A 21,654-nucleotide genomic window follows, 5' to 3' on the forward strand; every position below is an offset into this window, starting at 1 on the left:
AAAATCTCAATTACCTTATTTTGATTAATCTGATCACTATTCCCATGGAAATTAAGTTTAAAGGCAGCTGACTGCCTCCAGCTAAGAGTGATCTCTTAGCTTTACAGATTTCACTTGCTGGCAATTTAGCAAGTCTCAAAAAACCACTTTGGCTTCAAAAGTAACACCTTATGTGGCATTTCATGAGGAGTAATACTTTGCATTACACTTTTTAAAAATGTAATAATTGTGATGGAAGCAAAATTACTCACTGCTTCAGTGGTAATTACTCCAAAAATGAATGCAAACTGTTGTCAGTCATCAAGAGAATTTCTTACAGAGCATTATTTTCCCAATAATTCTCAGCTTTAGCTAAGTAGAAAGCATGTGGCAAATTTGTATTTTGGCATATTAATTAGACCATTACCTACAAATACTTTGGATCAGATGAGTACTGAAATTCTAGCATTCCTCCATATATATTCTGTACATAAAACTCAAGCAAGAAGCTTCAAAAATTAATTAGAGATCAACCTTACTCTCCAGAAAATAAGAAAAAGAATGAGAAAAATAATGAGAAAAAGAAAAGTCTTTAATTTCTTCCATGCAGCTTTAAAACACCTTTGCCCATTCAGTAGCCTAATGCTGTCACATACACCCCACTATATACCTACTCCCAGGTAGCTCTTTAGAGCTGAAAACTGTATCGTGTCTCTGATAATTTGGATTTAAAGAATGACAAATAAGTGCCACCTATAATCTAATTCATCATTATTAATGACTTAAGCTATATTAAATTCCTTCTCCTCTTGCCAGAAATAGCTAACGTTTCCACACCACCACAACAGATCACATCTGTGCACTGTTTGGACAGCCTGTGTTACAAGAGTGATCACTACTTCTGCCATGAGGAGGCTTTGCTTGCCTTCTCTGACTGAAAGATGTCAACTATAACATACAAAGCAATCTTGCATGATTCTCCTTTAAAGTACGAAGAACAATTAAATTTCATTGGCCATTAATTTGTTACTGGCTATCAACCACCTCCTCCACACTCACACTTCTTCCTCCTAATGTCCAGGTGCTAAGTCCTTGCTCACACTGCCTTTTCCTTCATTTTTCTTATCTCCAAGGCAAACAGCACTTCAGACCTCCACATGAATTTAGAGAACTGCAGCCTATTCTCTCTACTGGGGAGGCACAGCTTTTTAAAAATAAATATGGTTGAGAACTCATGAGTAAGGAATCTTAAGGACTTCAAATATCAAAGAAGCATTTTTCTGACTGAGCTATCAGTTTCAATTATTCCACCCACTCCAAGGTGGTCCATACATCTCTCCAACTCTCCAGTGCTTTCTCCCCAAATCACAACCCTCTCACTCAGTTAGATAAACTGAGGTTAGGTACAACAAAACCCCAGTCCCACTTTCTCTTCTTGTGCATTTTACAGGTTTGCAGTTCTTGTGTACTGGAGCTCCTCTGAGCTCCTTCTGAGGTGGCTGGTTTTGTCTGCCCTGAAATCAGAAACCACTCTCACCATCGCCTTAACAGGTGTAAATATATTAGCCATCAAAATCCCCTCCCAAACAAACCCTGCTCTCTTCCTCTTCTATATGATTAACAGGAAAAAGAAAAGTCTTGAGACATGCAGAAAGTAGACAAATTGAACGGTAAATTAGAAGACTGTATAAATATTAGTTCTAGAGAAAGTATATATGAATAACAAAGTAATGGAAAAATAAATAAGTTTTGTATGTCCAGTAAAAAGTATTTCAATGTCAGTTTCAAATTTGAAGTGCAGAAGTAGTCAACATATTCCATCATCAGCCTTCCATGCACAAAGCCAACTCTATCTCAGTATGATCACCAACCTTCATTTTTTATCATGCCATGCTCTGGTCTTACACTACCTAACACATTCTCTTCAACCACCATCCACTTTTCAGCAACACTCAGAGATGTCATTCACTCTATCTGTGGATCATCCCCACCAAAAATACAGAACAATACATTCAGAACAATCAACTGCAACTCACAACTGATATAATCACAAGTCCATTTTCTCTACATTCTTAAGTGAAGAAGATCCAATTCTTTGGATGTCTTGTGCCCAGGCAGGAGCAAGCACCATTTGGATGCACAACACACAAGGTGAATGCACATGATCTGGGCAGCACACGCCTGGATGCTGGCTACAGAAGGCTGTGGCGGCTGGTGGGCCAACAGGGAAAGAATCCACAACACTGCTCTGGAGGGAAAACCCCTCAAGCCACAGCCTCTTAGTTAGGGTGAGAAGAAAGGCTTCTCCCAGCATGCCTCCATGTGACATGCAGATTGAACATAACCCGTCAGCCCCGGTGTTCTGTCCTGCCCCTCGGGATCCCTGTATAAACCCCTGCTTTCCCTGCCTGAGGGGCTCTTTCATCCCTGGATCCCTTGGAGGAAGACGCTCAATGAAGGCTCTCCTTGGAATCCCACAGGCAGACCCTGTCTCTCCTTCTGTGTCACCGGGTGTGAGCACACCACGCCTGTGCCCCTGAGGTGTCTTTTCCAAGAGGCTCCTTCAGAAAGATCACGGCACTCTGAACAACGCCCGCTGCGACACAGAACAGCTGACAAATCACAGGGCAGGGAAAGCTGCTCCATGTGAGCTTCCACAAATGCCACAATAACCGCACATCTCTTCCCACAAACAGTTCAGCCTGAGATTTAATGTGTCATCTGCAGATAGTTGATTTTATCACTAAGGATGTGTCAAATCAATCCCTTTTGCTTTGCCTTAGTCAATGTAGTTTTTGTAAATACTATCTTTATTTTTCTTATTGCCAAAAATGGAACCACAGTATACCGAAAGCATCTACATTTACATACTGAAAAATCTGAGTACTCACACTGAAAATTTCCAATGCTTCTATACCACAATGACTGTAAAATTTAGGCTATGTAATCATGCAATACAATTTACATGCCAAAGAAATTTCACTTCACCAGGATATACTTGACTAGTTTATTTTTGATATGTTTTTAGCAATTTACATGGTCAAACTCTAGCACATAGAAAATATACTTTCTTAGAACTTCAAGTCAAATCAAATCCAAGCGAAACTAGGAAAATCAGCACAAATTAAGGTTTTGCAGGGCCAGCTACCAAAATACTATGCAGTTACAATAAAATCAGACTTCATTCACCAAATATTCCTTAGTTTTTCAGTAGTTTGTTGTTTTGGGTTTTTTTCCTAGTGCAACGTATAGCTTTCTGAATGTGCAAACTCTTCCCTATCAAGAGAAAGTGCAACATTACTTGCTGTGGCTTCTTTTTCATAACGGAAAGTACAGTACTGAGTTGGCCAAAAACAAACTGCAATTGGTTATTAAATACTTTGGTAGCTGTGCAACAGAAAAGTTTACTCAATTCTTGAGCATTACATCCACAACCAGAAATGTTTTAAGGCAACACTGCGAGTGGAAGCTTCATCCTGGAGCTAAACAGACAAACAGTAAAACGTGTCTGGTGCACTAACAGCAAGCAAACGCACATGGAAATTCTTGCTGCTCCTCTAAAAATAATCCACAGGAGTAGCTAGAGCACATCTTTATTTATCCTTTCTAAAAAAACATCCAAGCTGAGCATGCGTACTGTTTCAGGTGTCAGCTACATCAACACTCGTAATTACCCTGAAGGATCCTCCCCTCATGTTTCTATCCTACAAATCTCTACAGAATTAATGGGGTCTCTGGTATATAAAAAGGAATGAGATGGCTGAAGATTTTTGGTAAAATTTGAGAGTCATGTGAGAAAACAAGGAAACAACAAATTGAGGGAAGCAGAAGTAAATTTTAAACACCATCCAGAACCGGTTTTCCCTTCCAAACTGTCAACAACAGTTGTGGGTTCCCTCTTCTTTATTTTACTTTGTAAACTAAAATGTAATCAAAATATTCTTTTGTGAAGAAAAGGGACAGCAAGAACAGTTGCATCAGTGTTTGCTGGTTTTACTAACTACAACAGGAATGTACTGTAGGGAACAATCCAGTATTTGCAGGGGAATGGATTGGATGATCTAATACAACTTTTCCATTTCTGACTTCTTAGAACAGCTTAGACTCATCCAAGTTTTCAAAGAGATTTCTATCCAACAATACTGAATGAAGAGAACTCCAAGACAAGGACTGGGGCTTTTATTTTTCTTCTTTTTTTCCTCTCAATATTAAAAGAGCCAAAACAGCAAACCATATGCTATAGTATACAACCATGAAGAAAAACTATAGTAATTAAATACCCATAAAACTTAGTATATCTGTAGAAAAAGTAGAAAGTTCCTTTTACACATAAGTCTTCCAATAATTTTGGACCATTTTATCCATTTCATAACTTAGGAAAAAAGCTCTTTTATAATAACTGAAATTACTAAGCAGTAAGGTAAGAAGATTGGTGCAGACATTTTTATTAAACAATGCAATAAAAATAGAGAAATATCAGTGCTAATTGGTAATATATCCATGCTCATTTTCTTCCTACACTGCCACATACCAGGATCACAACATCCTTGGCCCAAGACTAGTGCACATTTTTTCCTTTTCTTTTTTTTTTTTATTACAAAATATGTGTCATCATTCTCAGTCTGCAGAATTAAAAACATTTGTCTTTGCAAGCACAGTTGACTTTAAGAAGTTACTGCTAGGAAAAGCAGTCTTTCAAATAAGACACCAGAACTCAGAGAAAGATTTTGCACTCCTGAAGCCTTGTAACAGGGAAAAACTATGAGAGATGGGGCTCGTTCTTCTGCTCTTACAGCTCTCTTCCAAAAAGGCTAGGGACCGTCTTTGAAACTTGAGAGGGTCCTGAACAATCCTTCTAAAAATGCATTAAAGGTCAAACCAATACTATGAGTTCCACATACAGTTAAGCCCATCTTGAGGCAAGTATATGAAGTAGATAACATTTTGAAAGCTCTTCATACCCTGTTTTATGCACCAGACGTTCACAGAAATCAAAAGTGAGGTTTGGTAGCCTGTGACATGCACTGCGTCAGACCAAATGCTCTTAACAGTTTTAATTCTTGCAATTAAGAAACTTTGTATCTCAAATTAAATTAATATACTGTATTAAAGAAGAGCAACTAGTGAACAGTAAAGACATAGTTTTGAGATTTCAAGAATTATATCTATTTTAAGACACTGTAAGGCTTGAAAGGACCTTAAAAGAAGCATCAACAGGGTCAAAGTTACATGTATACATGTAACTTTGTTTCACATGTATTACAACTGGTCTATTTGGACCCAGAGAGCACAAGATAAATAATGAAGATGGTTAGAATATTTCTGTGCCTTCTTGTTGTAATTACAATATAGTGACAATTCACTGATCCCCTTTCTCATCTTTCTTTTCTGTTACAGTCAGGAAGTCCAATCCACGCTGCAATAGCAAACAACATGATAACCAGGGCATGCAACCAGGAGAGCTGCCAGGAAAGCCAACTGCTCCATACTGAGAGCACACTCCAAGTGAGCAAAGCAGTTAACTGCTGTCTTCTTCTGGAATGAGGGGTAAAAGGCAGTTAAGTGAAGGAGTTTGAGAACATTTAGGTTTTGCCTCGATAACAAATTAGAGCAAATGTTGAAGTGTCAATGTTTCACAGATCCACACTCATTTTCTAGCCAGCCTTCTTTAATTCCCAAACCAGAAAGAAAACTAATTTAGCAGCTGACATAACTTTTTGCTTAGATGCACACCACTGTCAGCCTACATCAGAAAGATGACTGCTATTCCTCTTACAGTGATCTTCTGAGCCACCTGCACAGACAGCTGCAGCAAAGCCACAAGGAGTCTGGAATCATGGCACTTCAGCACTGTTGATGAAATTCTTTAGGCAAGCAAATATTGCCAAGCACTGTTCCACTGTTTGTTGCTTTTGCATATCAAGTGCCAGAGAGCATTTAGGTTTACTTTTATATGTAAATTCTCAGATATTTTGAAGAGTATCACCAAGCACTTGACCAAATATCAACATTATTACATCTTTTTCCAGAATAAAATAGCTGAAAAAAATGGGAAAATGTGATTCTTTCAAACCTACTTAGAAATAATCCCAGTTTTAAGCTTCTTCTAGATCAGTAATTGACAAGGGCAACAAATTCTGCACAAGTCTGGATATATTCATGGCATGGGTTACTACCATCTACTGATTTCTACTACTCATTTCAGACCTCAGAATTTCCTTCCAGCTTGAATTAGCTCTGTACTGGAGACTGAAGACATACTTACCATCTTGTAGGAGTGGAATATTTTTAACCAGCTGATTGGTCCCATTTTTCAGCTCCACACAATTTTAAGATTATTGGGATAGCTCTGTGTACTCCCACGGCATGCTTTGATTTCTTGGTGCTGATCATTTTTGTACCATAATATTTTACTCAAGTATTCATCCAACTTATTTTAGGCTGTACTTTAGTCCAGCATATTTATGAGCAAAACACAATATTAAATGGAGACAAGCCAATAAAAGAAACAGCTTACTAGAATTTCAGTTGACTTTGTTAAAGGAAATTATTTTAAATTAATGTGGCTACTGAACTCTTGCCATACTTGACCTCAGAAAATATATTCCTTCTAATTTTTGCTGTGAACGTTTATTTATTTAAGCTAAACTCCAGGTCTTGAATGTTGACCATAAAGAAGTGTCAGATTTCCTGCTACTATTTCGTACTCTTTTTTTCTAAACAAGGGCAAACAACACATGTTTGTTGCATTAGCATTACACTGCCAAAACATCACTCTTAAATGAAATCATCTATGTATTTTTGGTAAAATCTTATTTAACAACTTCCACCCCTCCAGAAACAGAGTTAAAACAAGGCTGTTTTGTTTTCACTGAGCAACAGTTTGGTCACTGGTTTACTAGATGGCGCTAAAAACATTTTTCCATATGCTCTTCTCAAAGAGAATCTGACTTAAATGTGATTTACCTTCACCAGTGAATGAAGGCTTTTTTCACCAAACATATCCCAGAGGAAGGTCAGGTCTTCCTGGCTGTCCACATGTGGCTGCAGCTGGGCTGGCAATGCAGCCAGCAGCTCGTACAGACCTATAAAATGAAAATAAAACACAAAGTGTGATCTAGGGTGATCTCATTAATTTCACTTAACAGTTCTGTGTAATTGGCTGCCTGGAGCATGTCATTTTAACAGAAGAGGGAGTCTGGAGTATCCAGCACAACATTAACTTGTATAACCAAAAGGAACATTTAGAAAAAATTACTAAGAAACAAGTATTAGCAGGGTACTTTTTACCTTGTCACAGTTGTCAGGCTTCTACATCCATACATATTTACACAAGGTTATGCAGAAAATTCATAAAGGTTTTGAGAAAAGGACAAACCCAGAAAAAAGCATACATTCCTTTGCTTAATCGTTATTCCATTTCCCTTGATGTTAGCCAAAGAGTGAAATGAGTCATGCATAGGAAAAACTTCCTTAAAAGAACAGAAACTGGATAGGGTGGTCCATTAAAAAAAGGTTCGTGGTTTTTCTAAATATTTCTTGCTAATATACTGCTTAATATTTTTCTCAATCCTGTGTTCAGCAAGGATCCTCAGCAATACAAAAGCACCTTCTCTGCTTTGCAGGATTACATTTTTAAAAACAAAACCAACACAGTTTTCCCAGACACACACGAACACAGAAATATTTCAGTAACATTTTTAATTTGCAGGTATTTGAGATTCTCTCTAGGGCTAAAGCAATTGCTGCTCTCAGTTATTTGTGGCACACCTCAGCAGCGGTCTCGGAGGGGCAGACAGTAGCGCACTGTTCCACAGTAGCGTACAGCAGAAAACATCCATCGTGCACACAGACCATCAAAGTGCTGTCCAAGAAATGGAGCAACAGTGTTTGCAGCAGTCCTCTTTAGGGAGGTAACCTGGCATGAGTTGATATCAATTCATAGCACATGTTTAATTTTCCAGTGGGATTACTTGGGGTAAAAAGGACAAAATGCCTTTTTCTCCTGTCTGCTGTCTACAAAAACACCAATAGTCTCCTGGGATCCAAGATACACGGTCCTGTTATTATTTTTAGTCTGAGTAAGTGCTGCTGTTCATCACAAGAACAGATTTACAACATATTCTTCTGGTAAAAGAACATTGTTGTAAATTACAGGTTACCTATTGTTATTATGTTTATTATCTCCCTGAAACTTATGATTTAGAAGATTTAGAATATTTATTACTAAGCATAATTTCACAACCTTTTCAGACGGTACATTTCCCTTTCAACGTTACATACAGCACTTTTGGGTTCTGATTATTTATATTTTCATGTTTTCCTGCCCCTCTGTAAAATATTCTGGGGAAAAAAAAAAACTTATTTCCAGATACATTCTTTTTGTGCTCCAAGGATTTTTTGGTGGTTCACATTCATTTCTCTTAGAACCCTGTTTTTATTTAAATCTCTTCTTGTTTCTGCTCCAGAAATACTGCAAAAAGAAGATACAACTCAACCACTACAATTCTGCAGACAGAAAAAAGGACCATCAAGCTTTGCCTAGCAAGACACAATCATTTATTGAGGTGATAGCCAGAGAAAAGAGGTTTCAGTGGGACTTGTGGCTCCAACTTCCCAGATTATTAGAACTTCAAACTTAGCAAAAATGGTTGCTTCATCACATAATGTATGAAAACAGTTCCATTTAGAAAATGAAAACATTTCTTTTTTAATTTAGAAAATTTTAAAAATTCTTTACACTTGGCTACTTTTGTTACTGTAAATATATTTACCTCAAAATAACCTGAAGGCTGTCAGAAAATGGAATAGAAATTTTCAAAGTAAGCTTGCACTTTGGCATAACTGCTTGTGGACAATTCCTGTGTGTCATTCAGAAGAAAGAAAACAGTAACTTCAGACACTTGCTTCAAATAAAAGGCATGTAACAGAGTAAGCTTTCTTTTCCTTGATCCATCAGATCTGCTTAAATTCCACATGTAATCAACTATTCTCTCCTTGTAACTTGCTCTTCAACACTTTGATAATCAAATCCCTGGTGGAAAATAAAATGAAAGTTTGTATTTCCTGATGGATTAACTATTAGTGACACGGGGAGACTGAATCAGCCCACAATGAGACTTTGGTTTTACACACAACTCCCAGAGAAAAATGCCACCTGCCAGCACTCCAGGAGTGCTGAGCCCTTACACACATGAAGGTTTCACATCCAGCTCAAAAGTTTCTGTGAGCTTTATTTATTTGTACAGCCCTGAACTGCCCCTTCCAGGGAAATGGGTGTCCATGTTCCTAGTGCACTACTCCAGCAATGCACCCATCTGTGCAACTCCCCTGGGGAAGTGGAGACAATCAGACAGGTGCTGATTGATTTTATCTAATATCATGGCCATGCTTCTAGTTCTTCCCTGCTTTGGCTCCAGAGTCCAGTGTTTACAGCTTTCAGGCAGAAGGAAATGAGAATCCATCCCTTCTCTGCAGCAGTGGAAACTGAGGACTGTGCCATGCAGCATGCTGGAGAACACCAAGCTCTTGCTCTTCAGACTCCTCCCAAAACTGAACACTGTGCAGCCATGAATTAAAAAAAAAACAACTCCATCAAGGAGCCAAGTAAAAATCAGGCAGAAGGAGGTCTTAGTTTATTAACCTGAGGAGAACAGAAGACAAAGATCTAGAACATATCTAAAGAAAAAACTTGTGTGATTACAGATCACCTGACTCAGCTCCAGAAGGCAATGGCAGAAGGTGGTGGCACCTCTAAAGGCATACCTTTCCTCTTGTTTCTTCTTCCGTCTGTGGTGCATGGTATCACAGAATCAAAAGTTTTCAGATGGGCATTCTGATTTTTATCTATTAAGAAATAAAGCAGGTGGATCTTCTACACACACCTCCAAGTAAAATATGATTCTTACTTGTGTCTAAATTACATTAAATGTGTTGATGTTATTCATTCCACTGTGAAGCAACAGTGAAAACTGTGGCTGGCATGTGACTTTACCAGCACATGGCATATCAAAGAAAGGGCTTTTGTGATATGGACAGGGACACAATAATTTGTCAAGTTAGTGTAAACTGGTAATAAAGTTGACACTACCATATTGGCCTAATTTTACTTATTAAATCTGAACAATTGTCATATGCATCTTTCCTACATGTGAAGGGCAGTAGCTCAAACTCCTGCAGCCCTGTAAGATCTCAGGGTACAGAGATGTTGCCATCCAGCAACAGAAATAATCTGAATTTCATAGCAGAGTGCTTCAGATCAACTTCAAACCTCCTGAAAAACTTCTAAGTAGTATCTCAGGTGGTTTTAGAAATCAAAGCCAAAGGCCATGGGAAAAAAGTGCAAGTTTAACAATGGTTTAATTACTGCCAGGCTGTTAAAACCAAATATTTTTTTTAATTGTTCCAGTAGCAAGTATGTAGTGTGAAGGGATGCCACACTGAACACATTTGATTTTGATTACTTCTAAAACCAAAAATTAACTTTCCAAAGGGTCACAGTGATACTCCCTAAAATACAGCTTGTCTGGCAAATTAAAAATGCATATTCATCCCATAAGGCCAGAGTATCAGCACCTCCAAGCTGAATGCTACCACTGCCTGCCAGGCCCTGATTGGGCTTTTGGTCTCAGTTTTGATGTTTCCCACCTTCCTGAGTCATGGCATGCTTCGACCTCACATTTTTTTGAGAGGTCCCACAATGTAAATGAACACAACCAAGAATTTCAAAAAATATATCTAGAAGTTGTTTAAAAAAAAAAATAAAAGCCAAGAAAAAAATACTGTTATTTTTAATGCCTGATGTTGGCACCACACAGTGGTACCAAAATATTTTTTTTTTTGCTTTTGTTATACACTGTTGCTATTCTACTTAGGTTCTTGATTTTTCTAGTTTGCCTAATTTTAACCAACATTTATATTCAAAAGGAATCATGCACCCATTGGAATTTATTAGTATCAAAATACCTCAGGTGTCAAAAATCAGTAAACATGACTTACACAAGAAAAACTAATTTATTTTGATTTTTAAAAGTAGATAATTTATTCCCAGAAGACCTGAGCATACATTTTTAAAAAAACCACACAGACAAAAAAACCAAAAACAAAACAAAAAACAAAAAACAAAACAAAAAACTAACAATGTGATTAAACATAGAGATGTAAGACAATTATGCAATTTTAAGAGGGGAAGTAAGTCTGGTCATTCCTACAGCTCAGGGGGGAGCTGGAACCCCAAGACCCATCACACAATGTAATCACACCTAAAAGGATAAAAGATAAATTTCAACTGTGTTCTTTCAACACACTTAAGCAGTCACTGTCTTCAGAGCATCTTCACCTTTTTCTAAACTTAATACAATTTAGTTTTATTTGATCTGAAGACCAAAATGTAGAATAATGTTAATTCCAATTTTAAAACGTGTACAGTAGATTTGCACCTGCAATCGGATTTAAGAGTAAGAAGCAATGGAAACCTTTTAAATCAGAAACAACAGGACATAAAAGATTTTTCCAGTTTTACAAAATTGCTTCCTTTGTAGCATTACATTCTGCAGAAGACTGCTTGTTCCTAGGAGGAGAATAAATGGCTAAGCAATTGATTAAACTGTTCCCGTACTGAACCACTCACATTGCAGATTCCAGATGCTCTACATTCTTGACATCAGAATGGAAAAATTTACTGTTAGTCTAGAGAAATTTAATATCACCATTCTTGTCATATCCTTCATAGCTTCATTATTAGGACAAGTCTGTGGAAGCTATAAACTTGTGCTAAATGATAAAAAATATGGTCTCTGCGTTCCATCACTCTTGCATATTACAAGAAAACACCAACTTTGTTTTGGTAAGCGTAAGGAAAGAAATGGAAACATGGATGTGCCTTTGCTTTCATATGCTAATTAATTTCCTGAATTAGCATTCTGAACAATGATGCCAGGCTTTAAATCTAGAATTTTTACAGCAACTGAGGGATAATAAACACTAAAGAACATATATCTAAAGGCCCAGAACAACACTGTAAAAAATTCATTGTATTAATAAAACGGGACAAACCAACCTTTAAATTTTCCACTTTGTCAAAGGTAAAATAATCAGCACCATTTGCTGCCATTTATAACAAGCTAACATTTTTTCACATTTGAACTGTACTTTACAGTTCTGTGAAGGCTCAGACATTTGCCTTACACACGACCAAGCATCACTGCAGTAGAAGCACTTATTCTGACATCCTTGCTGTTGAATAACAAAATCGGTCACTAACACCACATATTGAAAATTATTTCATGCTGAAATTTGAGATTAGCATTTGAGCACAGGTTCAAATAAAAACATATGCAGTATGTCTGCATATTAGGATGGACACACTGCACTGTCCTATCAGACTCCAGCTGTAAAAAGACCACTATGTGCTCAGATTTATGTGCTACAAATAATTCTTTTTTTATGTTCTCTTAAGTAATTCCACTAAATATATAGGCTTGCTGACACTACAAAAAGTTAAAGAGTAGCAATTTTTCTCTGCAGAGTCAGATGGATTAACTCATTCCAGTAAGCACCTTTTTTAAATTTTGTGGTTTAATGTTTCTACAAAATGAAATTAATTTTCAAAATACAGAACACCAAGTAACTACATCATGCACTTGCATAACTACAACATGCAAGTGATCGGCATCTTGGGGAAAATATCTGTTTTGATTTATTTGCTAATTCACAAAAAAAAGTAAAATGCTGAAATCCTTACGGATGGCAGAGCAATAGAAATACCAATGCTGTATATTTTTTCTAATGAAAAAAAGAATTTTGCTGTAAGTATCCTCAAAGAACAAGACTGCATATTCATAAGGGGAATAGTATTTTAACTTAAAAGTTGCACCTAATTTTTACTCCTCAAAGCTACAGTAAATTTGTTAGCCCACCTTAAAACAATGTTATGACAGAAAATGTTGAATGAGTAATTTTTTAAACCCATCACTTTAAAAAATATTATTTCCTTCAAAATGGAAAAGCCTTTAGTTTTGGAACTTGGCTCCCAGAGCTCAAGAACACACAGTTGTTTGAAACAGTTATTGGTCTTTTAGGATTTGTCTCAACATGTGCATTTCAGATTTAACATACCACATACCGTTAAGGTTCTGATGCGAGTTAAAGAGTTGATCTCTATCTGCATCCATACAGGGCAAGACTTGCTGCAAAGTACCTGCTTGTATGGCTCATCAAAACTATTTCAAAATCAAACCCCCTCAAAAACGTAGTTACTAGACACTGTGTCAACATGGATATTTTCAAAGTTCATAAAACGTATTTTTATGAGTATTCAAAAGCCCACATTTTATCTGCAAGAATAACATAGACATAAAACTGATTTAAAGTGACCCATCAAGGACAAATTAACAAGCAGCTTGTGGAAAACTCATACAATTTTTTAAATTTTTTTTTTACTCCTGTCTCCTCCAATGAAGCCTGCGTCCTATGGCACCTCAAATAACCTTGACTAATTGACCAGTCCTTTCCATAGACATCAGCTTGGCAAGTCTTTGGTATTTCTATCTTGATTTTCATCAGCCCTAGAGGAGGCAATAGCAAGTACCTGGCAGGCAGTCAGGAAAGAACTCATTCCAGCACTAGGAAGGCACTGGGCACACTGGCCATGTTTTAACCCTTTAGTCACAGTCTACAAGGTTATAAGATACTTGGCACTGGGGAGGGGCAGCAAGGACTACTAAACATAGCATTTTACATCTGCAAAAGGAAGACAGAATATCTCATTAAGAGCTTGAATAAAGACTTCTAGCAATAGAAATCAACCTTATTTTCTAATCAGTTTGGTCTAAGAATAATGGAAACAGTGTTGGATTACCATGTACCTCAACCTCTCATGGTCAAGATACATGCTAATCATGTATCTCATACAGGATATATCTGTCATGAGAGTAGAAGTCCTACAATCCTAGGCAGTACTGATGCCTGAAATCAAGCCAGTATATTATTTCAGTGTTATGATTCACTGCAGGACCTAGTTTAAGAACTAGCACTCCAAACAAGTTATGCCATTACACAATAAGTCATATATATCCAGCCACATATACTTGATTTAAAAGTTTATAGAAGACTATGGGAATATACACAAATTTAAACAGTCAAGTATATTGACAGACTGAGAAATTTAGGGCTGTTCAGTGTGGAGGAGTCTACACAGAGACCTCCAGCGAACTTCCAGTATCTGAGGGGGCATACAAGGAAGGCTGGAGAGGAACTCTGTCAGGAACTGTACTGACAGGACAAGCAGTAATGGTTCAAACTGAAAAGAGGGGAAATTTAGATTAGTATGTGGAAGAAATTCCTTGTGGTGGGATTGGTGAGGCACTGGAACAGGCTGTTCCTAGAAGCTGGGGCAGTGTTCAAGGTGATGTTGGATGGGGGTTTGAGCAACCTGGCCTAGTGAAAGGTGTCCCTGCTCACACCAAGGGGTTTGAAGTTAGATTGTCTTTAAGGTCCTTTTCAGCCCAAACCATTCCATGATCACCTTTTTTTGAAAGTAAGTTTAGGAAAGTAAACTATTTGAAATAATTAAATTATTTCATCCTTTATCTGTAAAACTAATACATTGCTTTGAGGTGTTCTTTGTGTGTGTTGGGTTTTTTCCTAAACCATTGTGTTATTAAGAAAAAAAAATCAATTTTGAACCCCTGTATTTCAAAATAGGCAACTAAGAGCTGGCAGGAAAGCTTCTCATTACCTCTCAGTAGTAATAGACTGCCTTCCTATTAACAGGTTTAATTCTTCTAGATCAGGCAGGATTTGATGTGCTATTGGGCTGAGAAGCCCCAGAACCTTCCATTAAATGCACTCAGTATGCAGGCTCTGCTGGCTCCCCTGGATGCTTGGCACAGCTGCTCTTGGTGGGGGCAGCACGGCGTGCCCTCAGCACAGGACACCTGGTGTCACTAGAACTGTCAGCCACTCGTGTGCTACAGCTGTCAGTCCAGCAAACAGAACAATACATAACAAAGCCTCTGCCTAGAAACAGTATTGTACCTTCAAATTTACTACAAAACCAAACAAAACGGGGGTAAAATTGTTTCAGCTGCCAGACCATTTGAATTTAAATGTGTCCAAAAACTGTAACAGTTTTAAAGAGTTTACCATCAGCAAATATACTTACACACATTTTCTGATTCCACACTAACACAAAACAGAACAGTTTAGAGAAATTTCATTTCACTTTGAACGAATTTTCCAAGTCATCATAAATATGTTGATACCGAAGTAAATACCCTTTCCAACACCAGCAAGTAGTATTTTTAAAAATTAAATCAGATTGCAATTAAAGCTAGCCATACATCTCATACTTTCCCAAATCTTCCAAATTAACATTATCCTAAAAGCCATTTAATGCCTCTGGCAGATGGAGATGGGGAGAAATCAAGAATGCAAGGATAAAATATTGGCTCTATTTATTAATTCAGTACAAATTTTGCCTCGGCTGTCATATCCATTTTCATGAATATCTGGCCATACCTATGCATCTCAATGTGCTGAGGAATTAAAGTAGCTTTGAAATGGTGATGCAGCCAAAGCAACTACATACCACACTTGCTGCAGCACACCTACACCTGAAGTTACAGCCAAAGGTATAAAGCAGGCAAGAGAAGGCTTTCCCTCTGCTCTGTTTCCACCACAGTACACCAGTGGGGAAGTAAAGGCAGTTTTTGGAGCAGGAACCAATGACCCTGCAAGGCTTTGCCCTGGCAGCCTCCAACAGAAGAACAACTCCCAGAAAACTTCCCTTCATGGCTCTCCTAAATTCCCCTTCTCTCCATCTCATAACAATGAGTTGGCCAGATCTTTGGTCAGTGTTTTATGTCACTGTATTCTTTACATAGGCTGTAAAAAATAGAACTCTCTGATTTCTATCTTCCTCTGAATCCTGAAAACTGGGTTAAAAGGCTAAAATTAAAATTTTAGCACTTCAGATTAATTTGTCTTCTACTATAGAGGTTTCTGATGCTCCCCTTTTAGTTTAGCCAACTGCTCGGCTTTTTATTCATATTATTACTTTTTTTCTCCACCTTTTTATCCTTTTTATTATCAAATCCTTTTAGAAAACACCATGTTGAAACTGACAAGCTGATCAAAATGCATTTATATAGTAGTAGGTAAAGAGAAGACACATGAAAACAATAAATGACAGCTTCTTTTTGTGTTCAGGTGACTGCAAAATCATCTTTGAACTTCACATTGCTTGCAGTGGTCCTCTGATCACTGGGAAGTCAATCCATATGAACTATCCTAGCAAAATATTTCTACCAGCAATCAACATATCCACATCAACAGCATGCAGCTTCAGAGGTCGAGATTAATTCTAAAGAATCACTGAATATACACTATAAATGCATTTTGGAAAAATACCTAACATTTAGAACAGATTTCATTTTTCTATTTAGTATTATTACAAAACAGAGATGAAAACACAAAAACCAGGAATATTTTAAAGGCCATATGAACTTAAAATTTGGTTAGTAACAAATGTGGGAGTTTTTTAAATTAAAAACCTAATATGTATTCAGTTTTGCAGCCTTGTAATACTTAGAAAACTCCACTATCTGGCACAGTGCTTGCTCCTTTATGTGCTCAAGGAGAAACTAACATAAGCCCTCACACATTTTCTCTTTCTATAATTTACAATACTCAAATCCAAGAACTGCTTCTGACTTTCTTTGTATATAAGCAATCTCAAACAGCTTTACTTGGTGCCTAAGCTTGGCCCATAAATGTGATTTTCCTACTGACAATACATGAAACAAAAACATTATGTTTGCTTTGCACATTCATGCACTGCTTTTTGAGAACAAACAGAAAAGCATTTTTAAGTTTGTCAGTTAAGCAAGCTTGATACAGGGCTGGGAGGAAAGAAATCTCAACAAGTTTACGATGTTTTTCACATTAGAACAACACTTAAAGCATAATGATGTCATCTTGGCTCCACCAAAGTCAGCAACAAAGCTGCCATCTACTACTATGAAGCCAGAACTGCAATTTTACACCTTCCTAAATATAGCAGATAAGTGAATGCCAGATCTCACAGATTTGCTTTACCTGCAAAAATGAGAGTCTTCTTGCTCAGTCTTCAAAAAGCCTGTTTGGGGGGCTTGCACACAGAGGGCAAGCAGACTTTTGCAACACAGAAACTGTTGAAAGCTTCTGACCCAGCCCGAGGCATGAGCTCAGCCTTCCATTCATGCTGGTTGCTTTAAGATAACTTTGACTTGACACTGACAGGACCATAAAGCTTAAGGGTCACACAGATGTTATACACAATGAGCAGCTTTTCCATTATTACTATTATTATATAAAAATAGGTTTTCTATATGGCTAATGGAGAGTGGAAGAGCAAGAAGCATCTGCACATAAGCCTTTGTCCTCTGTCTTTAGGTTAGTGAAGCCAGATCAATCTGGTAAGGTGTAAGATTAAATTAAAAGTCGCTATTGCAATCTGAATAAATTAAAACAAACCTTTTTTTAAAAGACTGAAAATAGCGTAGCCATGATTTTGATTTATCATAGCTTAAATCCTGGTAAATGCCCCTCAAAAGAGATTTAAAAGGCATGGCTTGTGTTCAGATATAGGTTAAAGCAAGGTAGGATAAAAGCAAGTATATGAAGAATGTATATGAAGAAAGCAGCTGCAAGTACATGGTGCCACTTCTAATAGAAGCTGTTGACACAAGTAAAAGCAGGGTAAAGTGAACATAGCCAGACAACCATTTAGTCTCATCAAATACAGCCCATCACGAACATTATCCTATTTTTGACAGTGAACTGGTACTTCAGACTATATTAAAAAATTTTAATTCATTAATGTTCCCATGCTGGTGACTGAATGTCCAGTGGTCCATGACCATATATTCACAGATGATGCATTTCACAGATGATGCATTTCTATTTACAAACCCTCATGGAATGCTTTCATTTGTTTTTAAATCCAGGTTTACTTTTATTCCACCAACATCTAACAGACACAAAATTAGGTTAGGCTGCACTTTGTTTGATTGTATTTAGAAAAGAGAGTCTTAGCAAACAGACTGAGCAGGGTTATGCCCCCATCCTAAAGGTCCCACTAAGTGACTTGCCAAGTCCTCAGTGCCCCAGACAGGGCAGTTTCAACTTGTCACATGTCACAACACCAGTCTGTGCAGGCAGGGTGGGAGGAAGACTGCTTACCCACACAGGAAGAACAGAGGTAGGAAAATTTTTATGCACATCACTACATTTTAATCTAAGAGTAAGAGTAACAGCAGAAAAACAGGACTCCAGTTAGAAACCACCTGTATCATAGGCAGGGTAGAAAGCACAGTTTGTTGTAACCATCCCAAAAATACTTAAGTGCACATCAGCCCAATCAGGAAGTATTGTAAAAAAGTGGAAGGAAAAAAATAATTATCTTTTCACTCCAAATACAAATTTTTATTTAGAGAAACAACTTACAACTTGAGGCAGAAAAAAAAAAGAGGACTTAACAAGCAGTATTATTTAACAGCAAGATATCAATGGCATGTATCATGTCTTATTATAAATTTCATGAGACAATGGAGACACTTGAGTTTTAACATAGATATTAATTATTATTAAAGGTATGTTTGCAATGTCATATGGATTAAATAGCACAGTAAAACATACTTAGAGGCATTTTAACACACACTATTTCAAAATTAGGATTATCTTCTACTTTTTGAAGCCCTTCTCTTTCTTTATTCAGAAAGTCCATGAGTATTACTTTTGGATATATTACAATCTTTAAAAATAAACAAGTACTAATTTTTTTAAAAATTAAGGAAGGTTTTGAAGGGACACAAAAGGGTGCATGATAAAGAAAGCAAAGGTCCAGAGTGGAAAATTAGCCTAGAGCAGATCCTGACACATCTTCCAAAACTCAGCTTTAGCATACTGAACAGCTTCAAGTCACTTATTTCCATAAGGAGAGGGAGAGAAAAGAAAGGTATGCAGAGATAGGGTTTGGCAAAGTCATAGTCAAATCCCTTAAACACAGGAATAGGGAGACAAAAAAACATATAAAACCAAACAACTCTCCTTCCCCATGGCAACAAATAAACAGACTAACACCCTAATTGTAAAGATTAATATTGTCATCTAGGATAAATCTTATGTGTAGGGAAAACAAAATCACTGCCCTGTACATTCTACTAAAAATAAGAATCAAATGCAGTTCCTTATATACATTCTTAAATACATAGTTTTTGATTCTTGATTTGAAATGTCCCTCCTAATTTTTCAAATCCTTCTGTTACTTCTTGTGCATAAAACTATGTAGCATAGGGGTGGAAAGCAGAGATTTTTGTATTGTATTGCAACCTCAGCTGGATCACCCTTTTTTAACAAACACTCTTAAGCAAAAATACTAACTTTACTTATCCCAAACAGACGGGCAAAAATACTGTCAGAGAGGGAGAATTCAGGATAACAAGAAGATGAAATTTAACTTTGAATATAATCTAATATTGCCACAAAGAAGGTGAAAACTATGGAAAGCTACATATCTGCAATCCCACTGCCAGCAGTCAGTGACAGGAACTGGGCTCTGACGTGGAAGGCAAGTGAAGGAACTGAACTTGAGACAGTATTTTTCTTCTCCTAATTTGTTACAGAGTTGTCAAAACTGAACAGTCTGTGTTCAGAAATAACTCCACTGATAACTGTAACTCACAGAGGGGATAGTCTAGACTGCTGCAAATATTAAGGCATGCATGATATCATCAGCCTTTTTTTTTCCCTCCTCCTCCTTTTTCAAGTTAACATTGTAGGAGCCATGCTCAGAGGTGAATCCAAATTCTTCAGATCCATTTATAATGTATGTTTGGATCTGTTCTTTTTAGGAGGTTGGGGACAGAGGGGAAGAAGGTGGTGGTGGAACTTTTCAAAATTAATATAATTTATCTGTGGTGTTTCACGTATCTAAATTAACTTCAGGGAGAAAAGGTTATGTTTTAAGTCTTAAATTAAAAATCTGGTGAGAGCATAATTAATTATCTTACTTGAAATACAGACTTAACAAATAAGATGAGGAGGAAGCACGGCCCCCCTTGTACCTGTGTCACTTCCAGATCCAGCTGATAACGCTGGCATGGCTGAGTCTGCAGAGCCTCACGCAGAAACCTCAAACCAGCACTGCAGCCCCAAGGCAGAAGTTTATTTCACTTCAACTGCTTGCAGCCAAGTAGTCCACAAAGATTTAGGTTATCTCCCAGCTTCTCCTAGAAAGAACAGAAATAGAATTTTACAATTAAGAACATTGTTAAACTGTATATTACTGCAGCTAATCAAATCCAATGATTCTCATGAAATAAGCTTTTATTTAAGATTCTCGAAACCAAGCACTAGGCATTTATTTTTATGACTGTTAAGATTTTTGTTTCCTCCAGGTGAAACAAGTTTTGTTTTCTTCAGTCCAGCCTAAAATCCCATTCTACATTAACAATAATTTAACACATTTCTCTTGTGTAAATTTAACTCCAGCATGTCAGGCATTTTGGAAATAAAGTCTAGGGGTATTTTATTAAAACTATGAATAATTGAGGTCATTCAAATTTTTCTACTATTTATCTCAGGGAAATAAAATTGCTTACTAACATGGTAATTTATTCAGTGTTTCTATTTAAATGGCCTGAAAACAATTGAAATGAGGTTAAGATTTTTGTTTGCAATCTGGAAATATAATTTAAATTTTAACTAAAGTTGTAAAAAGTAGGACTGGAGCAAATACTTTTCTAAGGTAAACAGCAGTTTGATTCGTGGAGTTGATGGAGCCATTACCATGTAAGGAATTTTTCTGTGATTCATTATGACAAAGTCAGTGGTTTTTTAACACATATTTTGTAATAATTGTACAGGTCTATTGATAATAAATTTTGGGTCTTTCTTTCAAACACTTTTTGAGAAAAATTCAGAGTACATGAAACAAAAATTAAAATTAATTTCAAATGGAAGTGAACGCATTTGTATTCAAGTATGTTAAAATATGAAACTGGAACGCAAATGTACGAAAAGAAATTCCAAGTTAAGACAGCAAATGTCTACTTAGAGCAGGGCAGGGACTGATGTGTTTGCAGGGACAAGGAAGGGAGAGGGGGAAGTAAAAGCTACCAGAAAATAAAGATTTTTTTCCCAGATTTCAGTAAACAAAAAGGATCCTTGAAGAAAGAAAGCAGCACAGTTCTGCTTTAGCAAAAGAAAATAAACAAATAGAAGAGCATTTTTGCTGCTGCTATTGCTGGTTTGAGTTTTGTTAGTTTTTTTAAAACACATTCATATTAATCAGAATGACTTTTGAAGTCATGTTGGCTCTTAAAGTGCATATTTTGGACCCATTTTAACTTGGCAACAGTCTTGTGGAAGAGTGATATACAGGTGTTGTAAACAGCGTATGCTGTTTAAAATTTTGTTTTTCACTGAAAAGAATCTCCACATGGCTGAAAATATTGCAGCATACTAAGGGCCATCCACAAGATTTTGTTGAATAAGTTTTAAAGCAATAATTAGATATAAGTTAGTTGTTCACTTGTCCCCAGGCATAAGCCTACAGTTTAAATAGTCTGGCAGGTTTTTTTTAAGTACGGGGGTTTTTTATTCCCCCAGGCATATACCCAGTGAATCTGGGTG

At 36.9% G+C, this 21,654-nt stretch overlaps 1 protein-coding gene across 2 annotated transcripts in view; it reads right to left on the reverse strand.

Moving 5' to 3' along the window:
• Positions 1 to 21,654, reverse strand: part of MPP7 (membrane palmitoylated protein 7) — a 147,373-nt gene that overhangs the window by 86,216 nt on the left and 39,503 nt on the right. For both annotated transcript variants that reach the window (XM_039709830.1, XM_039709823.1), the window contains exons 3-4: positions 20,085 to 20,249; positions 6,946 to 7,064 (exon numbers count right to left, since the gene is read on the reverse strand). In XM_039709830.1, the coding sequence (XP_039565764.1) occupies positions 6,946 to 7,064; positions 20,085 to 20,121 (156 nt within the window). In that variant the 5' untranslated portion in view covers positions 20,122 to 20,249. The remainder of the gene's footprint in view (positions 1 to 6,945; positions 7,065 to 20,084; positions 20,250 to 21,654) is intronic.

The sequence above is a fragment of the Passer montanus genome, unplaced genomic scaffold (genome assembly GCF_014805655.1).
Source record: "Passer montanus isolate IOZ18808 unplaced genomic scaffold, ASM1480565v1 scaffold10, whole genome shotgun sequence".
Taxonomy (NCBI): domain Eukaryota; kingdom Metazoa; phylum Chordata; class Aves; order Passeriformes; family Passeridae; genus Passer; species Passer montanus.